Below are 15,598 nucleotides of genomic sequence, written 5' to 3' on the forward strand. Positions count from 1 at the left end.
AGTAAGGCTCCAAACAAACAGAACATCTTTCTCTGCAACAAAATACGGTCACTTTCGTTCTATCTTTTTATTATAACTGAATATTATTATTGAGGTAACATTTAAAATGTCCAAAAGAAATGTGTAAAAATTAGGAATGTAATCAGTTTACAACCATGCAACACAGAAATGTGGAAAATCCTTGTGTAAAAGAAGTTAAAATCAAATTTAGAAATGTCCTCTCACAAACATTTATCCAACTGTCTAATGCCACATGCGCTGCCAGTTTAATTTACCCTAAAGTAGCTCTAAAATTAAATGGTTTGCCATAATAGAACCACAACAAAAGCACAAAACAACAAAGTACAACCCACTTAATCACTCTTATTCAGAATAACGCCAATATTGTTAACATCATCAATACTGCATCACTGTTTGTCACTGAGCCTTTGTTTCTGCACTTCATTCCGCTGCTTCTGAGTTGGAACAACTCTTATAAACTCTGCTGAACATTAACTCAAAGCGCATCTGCTTCACACTCCTGTTGAACTCCCTCCGTAGGAAAACGTCCAACATCACTCTTAAGGTTTTAAATTAAAGAGTGTGGCTCTAATAAAGGCTGCTCTGTTTCTTTAGCTGGTTATGATCTATAGAGCAGCCGTGCTGTAGGTAAAACAGACTTATGGTTGAGCTGATGTCATCCTGGGGCATGTTCCAGTAATACCTAACAGCCTTCATATCCAATCTTACCAAAGACAAGACAGTGTTATGTAACTCCTGATAATTTCAGACTTTTAAACTCTGCAAAAGTACCTCAACCAAAAGGTGAGTCAAACCCAGAAACTAATTTTGCAGTCATTTTACTGTCTCATATATTAAGCTTGGCCTAAGGGTTGAGGACTTTACTTTGATTAGAAAGCTCGGTCAGGTCTGATTGACCAGAAGAGTAAAGCCACTAATGATTATTTTTTATATCCATTAAACCATTATTCTAAACAATTAATTTTCCTGATTTTGTATAAATTGTGTTGTATATTGCACCAGTCCAAAATATTAGCAAAGGTTTACATATTGAAGTCCAAACTCCAATAAATATTTTTTTTTTTTTTTTTTTTTTTTAAAAAGGATTTATTCCTTAAGTCAGTAGAAACCCAAGTTTCTACTAAACGCCCTAACAAAGTCAAAAAGTACAGACTGGCTAAGCAACTTCTCTTCTCCTTGTTGTGTAATTGCTGTCAGACTTTAGTAAAAGCTTCTACTTCAACAAAAATATTCACAGGGCAGCTGCTGTCTTTAAGTTTTGTATATGGTGACTTTATTAGGCAGCGTTATAAAATCAGGGTTTTAGCAGCAGCTTAGAAGTGACTGGTTAATATGCATCCTTAATGAGCTGCAGTACATTCACTGTTTCACTGGTTTTCTATCATCTGACAACAGAAACGAAGAAAAGTAAGCAAATGAGAGCAGCTTAATGGGGAATTTAACTATTAAAATACTGTATATGTGAGCACAGAGAGCCAGAGAGAAGCAAACGGATGTAAAGGATCGCTGTGTTTTCTCTTCAGGTGTTAGTGTTGTTATGGTTTGCCATCGATCCCTACAAGTTTGCAAACCACGTTAATCTGAAATTTACTTACATCTCCAAAGTCTTGGGTCTTTGAAAACTTTTGCATTCAACAGAGTCAGACTCCCCAAACCAGCGATTGTCTAAAACTGAAGTGCTGACTGCAGCTTACCAATAACTAAAGCCAAAAAGCACTGAAGTCTTGATGCAAAAGCTGCAGTTATTATAGAAAAATATTTGTTACAGTGAACTTAAGTAAAAAAACAAACTTTTGAGCATCCACATTGCCAATTATGCCAACATTATGTGTACTACTTGCAGCATCTCTAGACTGGAAGTCATGAGTTTTGTCCTGAATGGAAATTGCATGGGAGCTTACCTTTGGTCCAAACAGACCCAACACCCCTGGAAATCCCTGTTCACCAGAATCCCCCTGTCAAACAGAGACAATCTTTATCAACACTACACAATCAAAAAACGCTGGCATGTAAAGGAATTTGAGATATTGTTAGAAAAAAAAGCACATACTGGCTGCCCTTTAGCTCCCTGATCTCCTTGTTTTCCTGGCAATCCCATCCCGCCAACATGGCCTCTCTTCCCTGCTGGACCAGTTTGACCCGGCAGACCTCTTTCACCCTGAAGAACACACACAAACACATGAACATCCTCCTCAAATCCACCCTGCAGCCTCCAAACAGACTCCTAGACTAACCAGCAGACAATACAACGGCTGCTAGTTCATGATCTTTCACTGTTAGTTGAATTACTGTACAGTTTTATATACTAACCTTGATTGTTGATGTTAGTAACCTGCTTTTTTTTCTTTTCTTTTTGTTATTTTATGTTGTTGTATGTAAGCTGCTGAACACTTAAATTTCCCTTGGTATTAATAAAGTATCTATCTATCTATCTATCTATCTATCTATCTATCTATCTATCTATCTATCTATCTATCTATCTATCTATCTATCTATCTATCTATCTATCTATCTATCTATCTATCTATCTATCTATCTATCTATCTATCTATCTATTAGCGCAGCTCCTGATCAAATAGAAAACATCACTGCCAAGAATTTGCCTTAAAACTCAGCTGCAGTGGGTGGGTGTTTTTACTCATGCCAACTGTTTAAATCTAATATATGTTTTGTGTAACTCACTAAAATACGACCAAATCAGAATGCAGCTTGTTGCCCTAAACCCAGGCAGTGAGTTGAACGCTGCCTAATACAACACATCCAACAAATAGAGCCTCACTGTGTTTGTCACAGTCCTGCATATTTGCATTTCATATAACATTGGCATGGCCACGTAAAGACTGTGCCAGCTCATTAATAATTCGCAACACTAACTTCACAAAATTGACAGGAGGTCTTGTGAGAGATGTTCTAAAGACTTTATGCAGAGTTTGGCCTTTGAAATTAGAAAGGCTCCCTACATAAAGGCAGCATTATGGTGCCAAGGGAGTCAGTTCCAGCAGATTAAACCTCTTTGGCAATTACCAATGATATCAGCAATAAAGTTGCCTGCATTGTTTTCTGTAAAAATTCTCACGCTATAACTTAACGTTACTGAAAAAAACTAAGTTCTTTGATTCTTAGGGACTGAAATGAAGGAAAAACTCCCCCGTCATGCTTACCTTTGGACCGAAGGAGCCTTGACTTCCAGGAAGCCCTGTCACGCCATTTTTACCCTGGTGCCCAGGTTTTCCAAGTAAACCCAATTCTCCGTCGTCTCCTTGCTCCCCCTAATAATAGAATACAACCAATGAGCTACAAGTTTATTATTAACACATTAAAATATGCACAGTTGCCAGTATCTTCACCTTGACTCCTTTGCTTCCATCTTTACCAGGTAAACCGTCCATTCCAGGTGGACCCTCGAGTCCTTCCCTGCCCACGACCCCACGTGGCCCTGGAGGACCCTCTGGACCCTTGAAAAGACAATCAATGTCAGTATTTGCTTTGGTTTTAAAAGTAACCTGACTGTGAATCACTTATTCAGTAGTAAGACGAGAAATCTATCCAACTCACTGGTGGTCCTTTAGTTCCAGATGCACCTGTTGGCCCTGATTTTCCCTTCTGACCCTGAAGCATAAAGAGTTCATGTTCCACAGTTCTGACACGGTGACACGACAGAAAACACATCCCAATAATACACGCATGAAGAAATTCTTATACATAAAGAACCATGCAACTAACTATTTATTCATGTCCTTACTTGATCACCTTTGGATCCTTTCAGCCCGGTTTGTCCCTTTGGCCCAGGATGTCCCTGAAAAGATCATTACTATTTGATTGGAAGCTATTTGTATGGAACTCTGCATTTATGCAGCTGAGTTTTACATTTCAGGAGCTATAAATGAGATGCTTACAGGCAGCCCAGGGGCACCAGCTTCACCTCTGGCTCCATCCACACCTATTTGACCCTGAAAAATGTAAGTTTCTGCATTTCAGCATCACTTTAACTCAATTTAAGCTACAACTAATGTGAAAACAGGAACATTTTTCCACACTTACCATGTATCCGGGGTCACCTGGCTCTCCTCTCTCTCCTCGGTCTCCAGGTGGACCCTGGGTTCACATAGGAACACGATAATGAAACAAACAATCCATAACAATACCAACAAAAATCACATGAAAACACTAGCACATGTAAGAAACTCACTCTGTCACCTTGGGGACCCTGAGGACCTTCAACCTTGCCGTCATCTCCCTGTTCACCCTAAAACAGGCAGCGCAGAAACAGACAAACAACCACAGTCAATGAAATTTCCCTCAAATTCAATGGTCTGTGCAAAATCAATGCATGTTTTGTTGGGAACACATGGCCCGCTCTCTTTATATGAATGGCAAATCATTACATGCGCAATTACCTGCAATGATCCATCTCACGTAAACGGAGCCGGTTTGTTCCAAGGTCTTTATGGGATTCATTAAACAATGGCCACGGATGTGCGTGTAATTCTATTAGTTATGTGTTGCACATGTGCGAAATGAAATAAATAAATGAGAAGCCGTAACATGTAAATCTAAAGGTAGACAAAATAATAATTAGCGATGGCCAGGAGCCAAGGAAAACTAACAATTGCATGGATGAAAAACAATGTGCTGCAGCATTAGTGATTAAAGCATAACCGTGATACAGATCCACGCTTATCTGCAGCATGTTTTAGCGCCTGCTTCTCTTTCAATTGACAGTCATAAATTTTGCAATGACCCGTGTGATAGCATGATATTGATTTAACTGGAGAGCGAGCACAACCATTATATCGAGGATATTGGCGAGAAGAGAAAATAACAAATATCCACATCCAGATGGCTTCTGCCCAGGGACTAAAAAAATGCAAATTAGTCCCTCTCTCTAAAACTCCGGTGCAGTCTGTGTGTTATATTGTGTGCTGCTCCTGTCAAATAAACACAAATTATGCGGCTAATCTCTCCAAAATCATGAGCAGAAGTGTCCAGGTGCTCGGCTAATTGCATACATTTGATGGCACTGACTTAATTGGGTGTGTCCTGGTTCAAATCATTGATCAAATTAGGGATGACTTTGGGAATATTGCAAGGACAACAAGACAGACAAAAGAAGCGCTAATTAGGGACACAACTGAAGTCCCAGTGTGTCAAGAAAAAACTGACCATGCACTCTAAGACAATGTGCTGCATGGCGGTTTTACATAGTTATGTAACCGTTACCCAGAGCTCATTAGACACGATCCAAGTGCACATGACTATTAGGGACAGCAAATAACAGTGTGGAATGTACCTTTTCACCTTTTGGCCCCGGAGGTCCCAGCGGGCCCTGTGGTCCCGTGTGACCCTGTGACAAGAAAAAGACTGAATCTCATTTCAGGCTTCACTCAACTTCACTGTAATGAGCAGAAGAACACGGAAGCAAGGGGGAGAAAAACCCAGAGTGCAACAGTGTCGCCGATCATCACTTCATCTTCTTTTACCAAAGAAAACAAATTTTAAAATGCATCAGTCAAGCTGTGGTTATATTGTATGTGTCAACAATCTCATTACGCTGCCGTCTTGAATCCGCGAGGATCGATTTCTTCCTTCTACTCTTAACCTTCTTAAATTTCCCCAAGGGGATGAACATCTATCCATCATCTATCTATCTATCCATCCATCCATCCATCCATCTTAAATCTATAATGTCAGAAGCAGACCAGAAATACTGTGGTTTTCACATTTTTTTGTATACAAAATTTTAAAAACCCCATAAAGTTTTGCCATTTCACCTCCACCTTTTTAGCAGGAAATAGATGTAAAGTGCTTTGTTTTTACTGGTATGTTACATAGAAGAGAGCTACATTTAGCTGGCTCATCCACAGACCTTGGTTTCTTTTTTGCTATTCATTTTTTTATCTGCTTTGAGAGATGCGTCTTTGTTTGGCCTCCAACATAACAAAGTTGTCTTAGTGCACTCGGTTGCTTTTACTCCCTATAGTAGTCAACTTTAGGCTAAAATATATATAAATTGCATGAAGTATTACAAAAATACATAATGCCAATGCCATTAATTGTGATAGGAAGCCATATTTTAGCCTGGCTTATATGTTTAAATAGTAAAGAATCAAGAGAAGTCGAAGTTAAGTCATTGGCTGGAGACTCCATTTTTTAGCGATTTATCCTGCACTCTATTAAAAATGAGATTTACCAAAACAACACAAGGAGTTGTGAACACATCTGACAGCAAGAGGAGATTCCCAAACGAGTGAAAAGGAAGCATAAAACTCCAGTAACGAAACAAAAGCCTGTGATTCATTAACACCAGAGCAAGTCTGTCTCAAATAGACCTTTCTGGATTTAAAATGGCATCACTTCCTTGTTTTATCCTATTAGATATTTGTGTGAAATGCTGCCAAAATCAAGTGTAGGAGCTCTTGATATGTGTGCAAAAACCTATGACCCTTAAGCCACAGTGGCCTTTAACCGAAATCTAATCGGATCGAAGGAAACGTTTTTGCCTTCCGGTTCATAATAACAACATGGACTTGAGGCCATGGCGATCTTGACATTTGACCTCCAAAATCTAATCAGTTAATTGTTGAGTCCAAGTGAACGTTTGGGCCAAATTTGAGGAAATTTCCTTCAGGCGTTCAGGAGATATCGAATTCAGAACGAACGGATGGACAACTCGAAACGTAAAGCCTCTGGCTGTGACTGTTGCAGGCACAGAGTCATAATAGAAACATAACATCTACCAGGAAAACGCAATGGTGTCGATCAGTAATGCTCCGAATGAAATGAGAAACCAAAGAACAAAAATATCTACCTGCTAACGAGGCATCTCACATTACACTGGGGTGAATAGAGCTCCTGAAATAGAACGTTTCCTTTAGAGGCTTAAAAATGCTAATTGCCTCTGTTTTTAATATTCACAAATAGCCATCAACCTGAAGAGGAGACATTCGCTTAGTTTAAAAACTGCTATAAGTCCCTCACTTTTAATAACATCCCACAATTAAATGCTTGAAATGAAGAAGTGCTTACCTCGTAACCTGATATGCCTGGATCTCCTTGTTGGCCCATTCTTCCAGGAGCACCCTGGGGAAATATATATATATTCAGCCCATATATACTGGAGATAATTAAGTCCTTCAATCCTTCTGTGGATAAAACTCACCAACGGTCCAATGGTGCCTCTCGGCCCCTTCTGCCCGACAAATCCCGGCTCTCCCTGATCGCCGATTGGCCCCGTCTCACCCAGGTGACCCTGCTGACCTTTGGTCCCCTGGAGAAAAGCCCGTCAATGAGCAGGTATGCACGAAGCGCACAAACACTTCTGCAGCTAGTCTGACAATGCAAACATTTGATGCGGAAGACTCTATTTGACAAGCATCCTCCGACACGGCGCTTATGGAGGTTGCTGACCTCGCTGTTTGTTTACTACTGCAGCAGAGAACTATTTAACTCCCGGCACAAGAGAGCAAACTGACAGACATCCAAGAATGAAAGGTGTATTTAGCTGCAAGCGAGTGAACTGACAAACCTTTTCTCCCGGCTTTCCTCTTTCCCCAATTTTGCCAGGTTTACCCTCCTGACCCTGGTAAAAAGAAAAATCGAACAGGGCTGTAAGCGGACCAAAAGAGCTGTCTTTTTTTCTCGGCACTGAATGAAATTTGGAGCTACTCCTGAGACACTCACCCTCACCCCCACCAGTCCGGGAGGCCCAGGTAGTCCTTCCTTTCCTTTCAGGCCAATTTCACCCCTGTCTCCTTGAGCGCCCTCTGGACCAGCATCCCCCTTCTCACCCTGGGAAGAGTAGTGCAATAAAAGAAAGGTGAGCTAAGATAAACTGGGCTTTTATTATTTCGATTATTATCAGGAGCAACCACAGTGAGGAGTCTGGCCTGTTGTAGCTTGAATAAAATATATAGACTTGAAAAATCATTATTTCTATCCAACAAAAACTTTTAACATGTCAGACGTGAATTGAACTACTTTTAACCCTCATGCACCCATGAAGACGTTTTTAATGTTTGATGTTTAGATCATTTTGGGCGTGTTTATGCTTTTAGCATAAAATGAGGTAAAGGTGTGTAGTTCGGGGAGAATTTAGAAATTTTAACCTCAGCCCCCATAATACATTAATAATACACTGTATACGCAACATTTCCACTGGCCTGCAGAGCTCTATAATATAGCAGGAAGCGACAAAACAAATAAAGCCTGTATTTCCTCCATGGGCCAAATATGAGACAATCTAGTGGAAAACAGTAAAAATGCTCCAGAATGAAGGCTTAATAACATAGAATGCATGATTTCCTACTCTAATGATAGAGGGATCAAAAATAACAGTTCTAAAGGGTTTCAGTGGGGACATTTTTGTCCTTAAGATCCTGAGTGAAACTTTTTCTTTTTTTTTTTTAAATGTTAGACTGCAGCATCATAATCAATGTTGGTGTGACACATCCTCGTCTGTAATAATCCAAAAAGAAATTTCCCTTTAGCACTTAATTTGTAGGAAATAACACATTCTTTCATGAAAAAAACAGCAATGATATATTGCAAAAAATCTGGAGTTGAAAGGGTTAAAAACCTGAAAATGAATGAATATCTGACAATTACTATCAAGACAAAAGAGATAAATGGTTGAAAGTGAAAATAATATTAATATATAGTGTTTTTCTGGCATTCTGACATTTTTTACCTTATGGACATCAGTGTAACTTTTAAAAATTGGCATCTAAGGATTAATAAATTAAATAAATGATTGAAAGATTTGTCTTTGCTATTGATATTTCCTGTTATGAACTGAATAAATAACTGCAGAATTGTTGCATTACGGTATTCAGGATTATATCTACCAATCTGAGCAGTTTAACTCCAAGGATTCTTACAGGTTATACATAAAACCTTCACACATTTTCAGTATTTAACCTCACAAAGATGCCCAGACAGGGACGATACAACCTGCCTCTACAGAAATATTCTTGTGTTTAGCCAGAAAACATAATAGGATGACTAATTCCTTAGGTAGAAACAACAGGCTGAGAACTGAAGATGAAAAAAAACATGTTCAAGCTGTATATTCTACCAGAGCATCAGGTGTTAAGAGTTTGAGATGCCATCAGAAACCATCACAAAAACTTCAGTTTTGTTGCAGTTTTGCTGAAATAAATTGTTCGCTGACTTACTCTTCACAGCAGGCAGTTTTCTAAGAAAGACAGCCTTAAAGTAATGTTTAAAAAAACAAGGCACTGCAAAGCCCATCTTAAGATGTAACACTAAAACAACTGGGCAAGTTAAGCAAATAGAATGCAAGAGTGAAGTGAGAAATGAGCCATGAGGAACAACACAGGAAGAGAGGAACATTAAGCCTGCACTTAAATCTGAGGGAACAGAGGACTTGTCGTCAGCACACATGAAAATATCATTTCAGATGCTATACGGTGGTAGAAGGCCATATTTAGTGATGATAGATGTCTCCAGAGAGTTCTTTTAAAATTATATGTTTTCTCAATTTCTTTGTTCGACTCAATCTGTTTGTTTTTACCGGGTTATCAAAATGCTATTATTACACCAATCACCATTACACAGGAATAGACAAAAACCTGCCACAGACAGTTATGTGTAAGAAAAACATGTACAATACCTTTCAAAAGTTTTTGGTCACTTAGAAATGTCCTTATTTTTGAAAGAAAAGCAGTTTTTCAATGAAGACAACATTAAATGAATGATAAATCCAGTGTAGACATAGTTAATGTGGTAAATGACTATTCTAGCTGGAAACAGCTGATTTTTAATGGAATATCTCCATAGGGGTACAGAGGAACATTTCCAGCAAGCATCACTCCTGTGTTCTAATGCTACATTGTGTTAGTTAATGGTGTTGAAAGGCTCATTGATGATTAGAAAACCCTTGTGCAGTTATGTTAGCACATGGATAAAAGTGGGAGTTTTACTGGTAAACATGGAATTGCTTGGGTGACCCCAAACTTTTGAACGGAAGTGTATATGGATGATGTTTTTAACTAGTTTTATCCATTCACTTTTCACTAGCTTATCCCCAAATAGGGAATCGTGTACCAGTCTGCTGTCTAAACTAAACCAATTACAAATTATGTAAATGTAAAGATGGGCTCTTTGAATAGTGTCCATGCAGAAAAAGCCTCTGGAAGCACTTGATAGTCAAATAAGTATTGGGTGTTGGTTTAAAGGTCCAATGTAGTGCCCTTGGTCTTGCATGTCCCAAGAATATTTCTTTTAATTCTTCAGCTCAAGATACTTCAAGCATAGGTGATTTCACCATGACAGCATAACCTCTGACTTCAGTCTAGTTATAAATGGGCTGTTTCAGGGTCTGTAGCTTTAAATGCAGCTGGAATGTTGCATGTCCACGCCCTCTTCAGGAAGAAAACTCTCTCTGCATCTGTGATGGACAACATGGAACAACACAGCTAAACACAGCAGCCGACATAGAATGACTGTGTAAAACGAGGACTTTATATCCCTTCTATATTCCTCACTGAGCCATTTATCATTTTAATATCACCAAATTCCCAGCAAAGATGTTATTTTTAGTTTGGAAATGGCTCTGAAGTGACTGCTGGTTAACATGTAGTCTTGAATGGCTGTGTTTCTGTCACTATTTCATACTCGTTCTGCTGTCTGACAACAGAAACAGCAAAATAATTTACCTGAAACAGCTTTCTTGGGAATTCAGAAGTATTAAAATGCAATATATGTGAGCACAGAGAGCAGGAGAGAAGCAAAGAGATGTAACTGAACTGCACTGAAACACAATAGGTGACATTAAAACACAGTAACTACTCCTTTTTTCATTGTTTCAAATCTATGTTTTAGCTTCCACCCTCTCTGAATGTCCCTCTGCTTTACAATTTCCACAGAGGCCTAACCTGTGGGCATATGATTAAAGCTAATGGAAATGTTAGCCACATTAGCTGCACAACATGCTAACATGAAGGATTGTCCCATTTTCGAGGTGACACTTCCATCAATAGAGAAATCAATCGACTGAATCATCTGTTCCTCAGATGCTGGCAGTGCATGGAGACTCTTGTGTTCACTCTTGTAGCAAACAGCAGAACATTTAATGTGTTTAGATTTAGCATAAACGGCTTTAGAAAGTAAATAAACCTGTGGAGCTGTGAGGCAGGTTTATGCAAATCTTCAGCTCAACCACTATTGGTTTGTCTACAAAGCTGGAAGGGACACTAGAGGAATGATGGTAGTGAGTATGTTCACATGCTCACAGCTTCTATTTTACACCTCCTAGTTTTTAAGACATAGAAAGCAAACCAAAAATGGATTTCCTCCATATGGCACCTTTAAAGAATGAAGCAAGAAGGTTGTCAAAGGGAAATATACTGTGACAGCCTGAACTCATTTAGTTCTTTGAGAATTTAAGTTCATAAGCACGGTTCATTTCCCTAAGTCTGAGACCAGGCTGTAAATGATTCAAATGTACATGATAAATGTGATACCGGGGTCCGACTGTGTGCCAAGTTCCTATAATCACTCACATCTTATGCTGATTTGTTGAATTTTAGGTTCATATTTCACTCATTAACATGACAATGTTTTTTATTCTTTTAACAGTTACCAGCAAAACATGAAAATCCCTCCACCCGGGAGCTGCACCGTGTCCAGGAAGCTCTCCAAGCAGTTTACTCTCTCGAATAAAAGAAAACGTCCTGTACAGCGCTGAGCCCAACAGCCTCTCAGGTCGACTCTATTATAATCCTCCGTGTTCTCTGCGTCGCACTTTGCCACCTTCTCGAAGCCAAAAGCTGTTTGTGGGTCTGTCAGCCATGCTTCCAGCAGTTTGGCTCTGGTGAATAGGCATGCTTTTAGTTCCTTTCTTTCTTCTTCTTCTCCCTGTCACAATACTTGCCAGACAGTAGAGCTCTTAAAAATAGCCCCGCTATCTGTTTTCACTAAGCATCCACACAATGCGGCTCCAACTGTACAAAGGCCAATATCTCCAAAACGAGGCTCGACTCGCTCTAATTACAATAAGCTGCTACAGTAAATAGGGAAGTTCAACGGGTTCGCAGACAGGCAGCCTCGGGATGGAATTAACCAGAATTTTTGACTAGTGGCCAGAGTCTTGAACATTTTTTCCACTGACTGTCACAGCCTGACAACTAAAAACCTATTTATAATTAGAAAATGTTAAATGTTACGTCACACTATGTCTTTTCTTTCCATACTTGCCTTGGCTCCATCAGGTCCGCTCGCCCCAGCCTCCCCATCGATGCCTGGCTCCCCCTGATAGACAAATCATGAAAATATCACGGTTGGTTGCGTTTGGTTCGCTGTTACAAGGACAGTAATCACAGCAACCAAAAACAGATGTGATGCGAGCCAAACACTGGCAGCGCTGTGTTTGAGCACATGCTGAAAACCAATTTACCACTTGGTTTACTTTGTGTTGCAAATGCTGAGTTCACTTTTGAACAATTTCCGGACGGTTTTCCAGAATAAATCCAGTTCACTTTGCGTCATTAAGACCTCACAGAGAGACCTGGGATACTCACTCTCTGGCCAATCAAACCCTGCTCGCCGATGCTGCCCAGTTGACCAATGGCACCCTGTTAAGTGGAAAAACATGACTGTAGATGTTTCACGTGTCTCCATATACAGCTATAGATCCCACTAGGACAGATTTGCCAGTGATATCTACAATGCGAGGTAACATGACCTGAATCCTGAGTGTTAAAATGAACTTTCTGAGTAGAGAAAACACCTTTTTGAAAGCACATCAATTATATTTTGAAGTAAAAGCAACAATTTAACCAAATTGCAGCTTTTCTCAGTTATTTGCCACAATTACAACCAATTGTAAAACTGAAGGAGGTGTTTTCTGTTTAGCTGTTTGCTTTCCAGTACAATTCACTTCTTCTCTGCCTGTGTCTATCACATATGACTCTTTTATACAGCTTCGGTCCCTTTATTAGCTTTATAAACTTTGAACAATGACATTTCTGAGGATTGACTGATTTCTAGGAGTCAGACTGGCTGATTATTACATACATTATTCAGCATTTTTTTTTTTTGATTATCACTATCATTATTTTTTAAAACTACTTCCAAATAAAATTAATTACTTTAAAAATGTGCTACTTTGGCTCTGATGCAGCCCTGAATGGTAATAACCTTTCAATACTGAAGGATATCTGTTGATAGTTTACTTTAAATTAAACATACGTTCCAGGAAATCCTTGAATTTGTTTCATGCCCATTTGTCAAGTCAAACGTCATCTCTAAATTCCTCCGTTTAATCTCCATATTTCAGGAAAGAAGTAGGGTTCTAGCCCTACTGTTTATATTGGTTAAGTAAATTTATAAAATGGTAGGGTCTTAGCTATATTACTGCATTAGTCAGTTAATTCTCCATAATTAATAACTCTGTTGGGTCACAGCCTTAATGTGTATTATAGTCGGCTAAAGTAAATAAATACCACTATAGGGTCTTAACCCAAATATTAAAACTTGTTGGGTTGATTTGTAGCATCAATCATAACCGTTTTTTCACTGGAAAAACTCTGGTGCAATGGCTGTTGTTCTAAATTTTGTCCCCAAGGATTTGTTGCAAATATCGATTATTGACGTCCTTAATTACTAATAATCTATATGGGCTCTGAAAAAGCTTTATTGATCAACCCTAGAAATTGGACTTGTAATTAACTGTCTACCTAGCCTTCCCTTTAGATGGCTCCAACTCCAGTAACACAATTAACTCAAAATCTTGAATAGATTGTTGTACAAAAGGCTGAAGACTCTACAAAACATAATTTTTGATATGGAAAATCGTGTTTTTTGTGTTACAGTGTAAAAACATGGAGATTTTCATGGTTTTTGCATTTGGACCACTTTAGACCAGGTTCAGATTAAAAACAATTGAGCTTCAGTGGGTCAGATCTTTAATAGATTGTCGTACAAAGGCTAAAGCCTCTTTAAAGCATAGTTTTTTGATTTGAAAAAACATTATTTTCTGTGTTAAAATGTAAAAACATGGAGATTTTAGTGCTTTCTTGCATCTGGACCACTTTAGACTAGGTGCAGATCAAAAACCTCTATGCTTAGATGGGCTGAATGTGGAGTAGATCATATTTTTGGACCAGAACAGTTTGTACTGGTACAAATCTGATCCATACAGGTTCCATACAGGAACCCAGTGGACCTAAGGGATCCACTGCCTATATTCCAGTGCCACACGTAACAGGATACTCATAGAGGTCCCATGTTTATGTAACAATGATCAGAGCTGTTTTGGCAGCAGGTGCAGGTGGTTTTAATGTTGTGGCTGATCGCCATGTATTCATAGAGTGTGTAAAAGAATTTCATCTGGATACCACAGTTGTGACACAGATATTGGTAAAAATTTAAGGTGTAATCTCAAGAACATATCATCCCATCTACCTTCTCTCCAGGTTCTCCAGGCAGTCCTCTGTCTCCAGTCTTTCCCGGCGGCCCCTGTCAGGAACAATGGCAGCCTTTATTATTCTGTGCTATTGTAAAAGTCAGTGGGATTTCTTATACTGGCTGTGTGATCAACTCACCGTTGGTCCCATCTCCCCGAGTGACCCAATCGTTCCCGGTGGCCCCGCTGGTCCCTGCAGCAACAGAGCAGAGGCATCAATAAAAAAAAGTATTGAGAGGTTAAGAGTGCTTTTCTAATCTCGCACAAACGCCTCTGAAAGTGACAGTAAAAGGAGAAAAATGTGAAGAGAAGTAAGAACTGGGCAGAATGTGTGGATTTGTGGAGATAAGTTAATCTGGAGGGCTAACAGCCTTCAAAACAGAGAGCCAAAGCTTCTGAAAGTGATGAAAAGTGGCTTGCTGTTATAGAGACGCATCGAGGCTACAATAAAGCTGCCTCTACAGGAAGGAGATGGTGTAAATCAAATTGTCTCCGACTCACTCCTTCTCTGCTCGTGTCTGTGGGAGTTGTGCAGAATGGGAGAAAGAGGATTAGGTTGTCCAGGGCTTTTCAATCAGGATGTGGGTTTCCAGGAAGAACTGAGTCAAAGGAGTCAGGATGGAAAGTCAATCTATACATGCAAGGGGCAGGAAGAAAGGTGCACAGCAGGTGGTGCAGAGCCACGAGTCAGTGTAGATAATGAGATACTAGACATGTTTCCTTACAGTTCTCCAACAAATCTGAAGCAAACTTTGGAAATGTTGCAAAAAATCTAAAAAGAAAATGTGAATTAGACTGCTTTGGTGCGAGTAAGATTGCATAGTGTCGTCTAAAGGCGGCTGCAAAGACTACATTATACATGACTGCAGTAAAGAGAGTAGAAGAAGCTGCATAACCATGATTGTTACAAATCTTTTTACTTTAAATACATACTACAGTTGCCCGTACAGATTACATGCCATTTCATACAGTATGCATACAATTGTAAGATGTTGCATCTTAAACGTTCACTGTTGGAGTTTGTTGTACAAAATGAGCTGTCATCTATTGTCATCTATCTAAATGCAAAATTAGAGCAGACGTGAGAGGAGATCTTGGTATTTTTGGCATGCTATATGTGATATTCTACATATTGGGACATACTGAATCTTT

General features: G+C 39.3%; 1 protein-coding gene across 1 annotated transcript in view; it reads right to left on the bottom strand.

Moving 5' to 3' along the window:
• Positions 1-15,598, bottom strand: part of col27a1b (collagen, type XXVII, alpha 1b) — an 88,365-nt gene that overhangs the window by 9,167 nt on the left and 63,600 nt on the right. The window contains exons 33-50 of the mRNA XM_023262471.3: positions 14,586-14,639; positions 14,446-14,499; positions 12,561-12,614; positions 12,238-12,291; positions 7,702-7,809; positions 7,547-7,600; positions 7,181-7,288; positions 7,048-7,101; positions 5,312-5,365; positions 4,211-4,267; positions 4,063-4,116; positions 3,918-3,971; positions 3,764-3,817; positions 3,577-3,630; positions 3,369-3,476; positions 3,183-3,290; positions 2,072-2,179; positions 1,923-1,976 (exon numbers count right to left, since the gene is read on the bottom strand). Coding sequence (XP_023118239.1) covers positions 1,923-1,976; positions 2,072-2,179; positions 3,183-3,290; positions 3,369-3,476; positions 3,577-3,630; positions 3,764-3,817; positions 3,918-3,971; positions 4,063-4,116; positions 4,211-4,267; positions 5,312-5,365; positions 7,048-7,101; positions 7,181-7,288; positions 7,547-7,600; positions 7,702-7,809; positions 12,238-12,291; positions 12,561-12,614; positions 14,446-14,499; positions 14,586-14,639 — 1,245 coding nt within the window. The remainder of the gene's footprint in view (positions 1-1,922; positions 1,977-2,071; positions 2,180-3,182; positions 3,291-3,368; positions 3,477-3,576; positions 3,631-3,763; positions 3,818-3,917; positions 3,972-4,062; positions 4,117-4,210; positions 4,268-5,311; positions 5,366-7,047; positions 7,102-7,180; positions 7,289-7,546; positions 7,601-7,701; positions 7,810-12,237; positions 12,292-12,560; positions 12,615-14,445; positions 14,500-14,585; positions 14,640-15,598) is intronic.

Source organism: Amphiprion ocellaris, chromosome 6, assembly GCF_022539595.1.
Source record: "Amphiprion ocellaris isolate individual 3 ecotype Okinawa chromosome 6, ASM2253959v1, whole genome shotgun sequence".
NCBI classification, from domain to species: domain Eukaryota; kingdom Metazoa; phylum Chordata; class Actinopteri; family Pomacentridae; genus Amphiprion; species Amphiprion ocellaris.